The sequence below is a fragment of the Schistocerca serialis genome, chromosome 6, assembly GCF_023864345.2.
Source record: "Schistocerca serialis cubense isolate TAMUIC-IGC-003099 chromosome 6, iqSchSeri2.2, whole genome shotgun sequence".
NCBI classification, from domain to species: Eukaryota; Metazoa; Arthropoda; class Insecta; order Orthoptera; family Acrididae; genus Schistocerca; species Schistocerca serialis.
The window spans coordinates 316,251,420-316,258,169 of record NC_064643.1 but is presented as its reverse complement, the minus strand read 5'-3'; the positions used below and the strand labels follow the sequence as shown (position 1 = coordinate 316,258,169).

The 6,750-nt window shown below is 38.2% G+C and overlaps 1 protein-coding gene across 1 annotated transcript; it reads left to right on the top strand.

The window, feature by feature from the left end:
- The first annotated feature begins 2,454 nt into the window (after window positions 1–2,454).
- LOC126484846 (dynein axonemal assembly factor 1-like) lies at window positions 2,455–3,822 on the top strand. The gene has a single exon (XM_050108442.1). The coding sequence runs from the start codon at window positions 2,455–2,457 to the stop codon at window positions 3,820–3,822; it is 1,368 nt and encodes a 455-aa protein (XP_049964399.1).
- The last annotated feature ends 2,928 nt before the right edge of the window (window positions 3,823–6,750 follow it).

Below are 6,750 nucleotides of genomic sequence, written 5' to 3'. Positions count from 1 at the left end.
GTCATGCCAGGAAATCAAAACATTGCTGGAAACTTTGTCTGCAAGTTTAGCTTCACGAAAGGATATATTTTTTGACTTGTGGAATGAAACCATTAGGAAAGTGGAACAGGTTAACATTTATGAACCAATTGTGCCTAGAAAAAGGAAAATGCCAAAACGATACGACGAAGGTAATGTGATCCTCATACGTATCAAACGCCAGAGAAAATGTACAGACAAACATTTTTTTTTAAATAACTGATGAGGCCGTGGATTCTCTAAATCATAGATTTGACTCAGTGGTTCTGGAACTTATTTCACAACTTCAAGCTTTTGCTACTGGTCAAATTGGTGCTGATCGAATCCTGCAGCTCTGTGGGGCATACTTTAATAGTGACAAGCTAAAATTTCTTAGGGATAAGTTTCTAGATGTGTGCAGAACGAAGAAAGTGTAACTGGCCAACTTGTTACACACTGCAAATATTTTTAGTAGTGTTCCCATGCGCGAAATGGTCACAGAATTTGTGAAGTTTGCTCGGATGACTTTAACTTTACTTGTTGCACTATGTGATCAAAAGTATCCGGCCACCCCTAGAAACATACGTTTTTTCGTATTAGGTGCATTGTGCATCCACCTACTGCCATGCACTCGATATCAGCGACCTCAGTAGTCATTAGACATTGTGAGAGAGCAGAATGGAGCGCTCCGCGGAACTCAGACTTCGAACGTGGCCAGGTGATTGGATGTCACTTGTGTCATACGTCTGTACGCGATATTTCCACACTCCTAAACATCCCTAGGTCCACTGTATCCGATGTGATACTGAAGTGGAAACGTGAAGGGACACGTACAGCACAAAAGCGTACAGGCCTATCTCGTATGTTGACTGACAGAGACCGCCAACAGTTGAAGAGCGTTGTAATATCTAATAGGCAGACATCTATCCAGACCATCACACAGTAATTCCACACTGCATCAGGGTCCACTGCAACTGACAGTTAGGTGGGAGGTGAGAAAACTTGGATTTCATGGTCGAGCGGCTGCTCGTAAGCCACACATCATGCCTGCAAATGCCAAACGACGCCTCGCTTGTGTAAGGAGCGTAAACATTGGACGATTGAACAGTGGAAAAATGTTGTGTGGGTATGGCGAACGCTCGGTGAACGTCGTCTGCCAGCGTGTGTAGTGCCAATAGTAAAATTCTGAGGCGGTGGTGTTATGGTATGGTCATGTTTTTCATGAAGGGAGCTTGCACCCCTTGTTGTTTTGCGTGGCATTATCTCATCATAGGCCTACATTGATGTTTTAAGCACCTTCTTGCTTCCCACTGTTGAAGAGCAATTCGGGGATGGCGACTGCATCTTTCAACATGATCGAGCACCTATTCACCATGCCCGACCTGTGGCGGAGCAGTTACACGACAATGAGATCCCTGTAATGGACTGTCCTGCACAGATTCCTGACCTGAATCCTATAGAACACCTTTGAGATATTTTCGAACGCCGACTTCTTGCTAGGCCTCACCGACTGACATCCTCAGTGCAGCACTCCGTGAAGAATGGGCTGCCGTTCCCCAAGAAACCTGATTGAACGTGTGCCTGCGAGAGTGGAAGCTGTCGTCAAGGCTAAGGGTGGACCAGTACTTCCAGGTGTTCACGCTATTTTAGGAACGTGTTATTTTCGAGCAGTTGTTGCTTGAACACCTGGAACTAATTTATGAGCATAACGTGATGTCATAGGAGCAACGACGTATATGACAATCTTTTACCAAAAAATCATCCGTAACATACTTGAAAATGGCCTAAACTGTACAACGTACAGGAAATAAAGAAGAAGGCATCAAGAAATCATTCAAAAAATTCATCGCCGCTGCGGACCCTATCGCATTGGAAATTATAGATATGCTTTAGAAGTCAGAAATTTGAAATTGCATCTCAGTGTTTTAATAGTGCATTACTTTTTTATAATAGCAAGTGAAGAATATTTATTTTATTTTGTTTTTATCAAACTAAGAATAAGATTATGTTTGTGGGTGCTCGAGCCCCGGTGCATCTAGGTAGTCGGCACGCAGGGACAGCAAGACTCTCTTTAACAGAATTGCTCTCTCTGTCGTTAACGCATGTGCTCACGAAAGTACATGCCCTGATAAATGACGGCTGTTGAAACTCTGGATACGTCCTTGAGAACTTGGAAGCGTCATTTTTCCATTCTTTTCTAAGAATTTTCAGCACGTTTGGTTTTCTTTCATTTCGATACTGATGTATTCGGAAAAATTGTAATACATTTGCATTACTCTTTTTTATATAATCTGTGTAGAATGCACGCGACAAAGTTTCCAAGTTACGAGTGCAGCCTTTCGGATTGTGAACGCTTTTGTCTGTTGGTATGGTAACACGTCGCGCGTTGTCAACAGTGCGCTCTGAGCAGTCAAAGAGAGAAGAGTGTTGCCAGTGGATGACTACCAAGCACGAAATATGACGGACGCAGCTGCAGCAACAAATATTGATGCACACGGAGGCGAAGGAGACAAGTTCGGCAGAATCACGAAAAAATTTCTTCGTGATCTATGCAAGAAGCTCGATTTATATTCAACGCCGTACCTCAACGACGTGTTGTATCTACATTATAAAGGGTTCAGCAAAATTGAAAATCTCGAAGAATACACAGGTTTAAAGTGTTTGTGGTTAGAGTGCAACGGCATACGTAAAATAGAAAACCTGGATAACCAGAAAGAACTCAGATGTTTGTATTTGCATCATAATTTGATTAAGAAGATTGAAAATTTGGATGCTTTATTTCATTTAGATACATTAGTGTTGAGTCACAATTGTATATCAAAACTTGAGAATTTAGAACACTTAACGTCTCTTAATACTCTGAATGTAAGCCACAACAAATTGCAGACGAGTGTAGATATTGAAATTTTAAGGATGTCTAAGAAACTCTCCGTCCTGGATATTTCTTTTAATCAAATTGATGATAAGGAAGCTATGAATGTTTTTTATGAAATGGAAAATTTGCGAGTATTGACTTTGACCGGAAATCCTGTGGTGAAGATGATATCACCATATAGAAAGATTGTAACTGTGAGCTGTAAAAATCTGCAGTATTTAGATGACCGACCAATTTTTGAAAAAGACCGGTTATGCGCAGAAGCATGGCATAAACAAGGACCTGAAGCGGAAAGACGAGTTAGAGAGAAATACGAAGCAGAAGAATACGAGAAATTACGCCAGAGTACTTTGGGCTTAACGAGGCTGAGGGAAAGTCAGCTTCAGAATTATTCAGACGTAAAGGACGAAATGAAATCAGATGGATTCTTTACGGAACAGTCGGAAGCCGTCAGTTGCGCGTCTGAAGACAACAATATGAATTGTGTTGGCGACAGAGATAGCTCAGACTCTGCGGCGGAATTAGATGATGCTGAAGACAATACAGTTTTAAATCAAGGCATATTTGACGAAGAAGAAAAAAGTTCACAGGCAAACACTCATGAGACATCAACGTTGAGCAGCGTGAGCAAGGAAATAATCGAAACAAAATGTACACATCGTAGAGAAAAGGAAATAATAAATACGGAAAGGCCTGAAAGTCCAGCAGTGCATGTACCTCACCGTGAAATGTTAGAAGTGGCAAACGAGTGTTCTGTAAATATCACTAACGAGACTCTTACTTATAATGGTGAAGAGTTCGAGATTAGATCTTCGAGTGACACACTAGAAGTATCAGATGACGTTGAATGTTATATGTCAGTGCGCGCCAATCGTCCGCTCATTGTGGAGTTAACTGAAGGCGAGGGAGCATCACAACCAGCCAGCGACACTGTCGGATACTTTAATTAAAACAAATTACAGGAATAATTTTAAATTATAACGCCTAAACTACATTTAGTTTGCAATAGATATTTATTTAACAAGCATGTGACCTTTTTTTGTTATTTTGTCATGTATGACTGCTTGCAATAAACTGCTATGACGAACATATTAAACGGCATTGAATAATTCACTTACACGTGCTTTAAATGGAAATTAGCTTTCTTCTTTTTTTTTTAGCGGTGACTACCTTTTAACTATCTACTGTTGTAAAATTTTGTGGTCGAGAAGGATATTCAATATGAGTTTTCGGCTATGACCAGCAGTGGAATATTACTTGCTCTTGTGAGGTCACATTTTGGGAGCTTATATTCTCAGTTTTGTTGTTGGAATGTGAAAGCGAAATAATCTGGTTGTGGTGACAAATCAGTCCGTAGCTCAGCCCGAGGTCTAGGTTAACTTGGAATTTGACAATTTGGTTAAGAGTTGGCAAAGCCAAGACCGTGAAACTAATGTAATATGGTTGTGGTCACAGCCTGATATGTAGCTCTGATATCACATTATAGTCATGTTGTTTATGTCATTTGTCACTCATTTCTTAAGTCTGTGGTCACAGCCAGTGACTCGTACTGAATGTTTCTCTTTATTCCAACTTTGCTGAGTGACTATCTTCTATTGCTAGTTTGTGAAGATCTGAATATAATTTGACAACTGTTGTTAGGAAGGAACATAAGTGAACATTTTTGTGTGGTAATTAGTATGTGTCACAATTAAGAAATTGTTGTTGCCTGGTATTTATGATTCAGTTTAGACCACACCAGAATATTGGTTATCATTTCTTCTTTAAATTGGTCAGCATACTAATTTTACACAATCTGCAGATTTTGACATTACAGGCAGTCAGTGGTAACATAAAACCAGAAACTCATTTTCTTCTTGTTGCATCATTTTTTTCAGAAGCTTTTTTCAATAATTTATATAGCTATCTGTTTTTCTTACAATATATACCGTTCAATTTCATTTACCTTTGTCATGACAGATGAGTTCCAAGAAATGTTGTCTTCCTGAATCCTATCAAATTATGGCAATTCATAGGTTTACAAGAGCATTACAATCAATGTTGTGGGTGACAGTCAAAATTAAAACTCAGAAATTGACTTGTCATTTTTAAATAAATGGTGATATTCTAATAAAAGTGACAAAAAAAAGTGATAGTTACGTTACATTTTATTGACAGGTTCTGTTTGGAATTTCATTGAGAATGTACTATTAATCGAAGTATTAATGTATATAGAAGAAATAAAGCAAATTTTACTTTAAAAGTAGCCATAACTGAATTGTATAAGGCAGGGGATGTCCACTCTATAAAGTGTTCCTTGATTTTGTGGACAAAGTGTTAGGTGATGCAGAGGAAACATGTTCCAAGTGGGGAGAAAGCTGAAGTCATGTGCAGATCTACAATTTGGTTCAGGGCAGGGGTCACTAGTATGTTACTCCCCTCATCCCACACCACCAAATGTAACTCGCTGTCATTCCTAATTTTAACATGCTGCAAATGCGAGTTATTTTAATTGTGACAACAATAAAAAAATCTAAAACTTTTTAATGTACTAAAAATAATTTGTTTACATCAGCGAAAAGTACATTGCTCTAGCATAGAAATTACAATCTAAAAAATGTAGGTAAAGAAAAGCATATGTCTGGGAATTTGAGAAGCAAAAGTGTCACCGTAGTTAGTTGAAGAACTAATAACCACAAACTTCCACAACTTAAAAGTCTTAATTTACAATATATAAAATCAAAGTGTGCACTTACAGTTGTCAGTATTTCACTAAGCACTATGATTGTCAACAGTGCAGACTAAGATTAAATGAGTGGACTGCCCATATTCTTAATAATTTCCTCCTATGTTTGGGAAGTCAGTTTTTCTTTTGTTATTTTCCCTTGTGGAGGGGTTTTTCATTTCTGTCTTCCCTTACTCAGTTTTCTGCAGTTTCCGAATTCTATCTTTGAACTCACGAACCGTGTCCGATTTGTTGTTGGCAGCAGGTCAGCCTGTGAAGTGGCACCTTTACCTAGCTGAAATGTTAATGGTCAGGCCACAAGCTCATCCATGTTGGCAGACACTCACACAAGCAACTGAATACTACTGTTAAACATAGCTCTTAACCCTTTGCGGTGAATTTTTTATAGAAACTCAGCAAATAATTTATATGGTATGTTATTAGAATGATGATGAATTGACTATATTTATGTTTTGATAATTTTATTTTTGTGGTTTAGGACCAAAAATGGTGATGGTAAATGGATTTCCCACTCTCCTTTTGTCAGATGATGTCTCTCAGTATTACATGTAAAGAATAAGAAACAGAACTTGTGTTTTAACTTTATTTCAAATATATTTACATTTCATATTTACAAGTAATTTATATTTGTTGTTAACAATTTGGAGCCTATAAACATGTTAGATTTCTTTCCCAAACAAATGTTCAAATTATTATCACAGTTTTTTTCTCATAAAACTGGGAGAAGCACAGTTTGGTACAAATGGGTACTCTGCAGAAGCAGCATGTGTATTTTGTGTTCTCATCTCAAGCTTTTGTAGAACACATCTTCTAGTATATCAGTGTCAAACAAGTCGAAAATAGCTGTGTTATCTGGCCATTCCTCTTCTATTTACTTATGGTACCACCACTAGAAACCTCAATGTCCATAGCACAGGAACTGTTTTACACTACTGTTGATATCAGGCTGTGGAATTAAACATGCATCACAGTCCTGCACAATATCTGAAATGAATTCATCTTCTGTAACTACATTACTTTGTTTCAGAATCCTAAGGATCACTAAGTAGTGAAAATAGCAATTCCAATACTTCTTCTGGGATGTATTTCTTTGGGTAGACTTGCTTTTTCAACATTTTCACTAGAAAAGGTAATGAACAATAAATGATGATAT

Bases quoted from the DNA above. Each gene is read 5' to 3' on its own strand.
- LOC126484846 (XM_050108442.1), top strand. From the start codon at position 2,455: ATGACGGACGCAGCTGCAGCAACAAATATTGATGCACACGGAGGCGAA.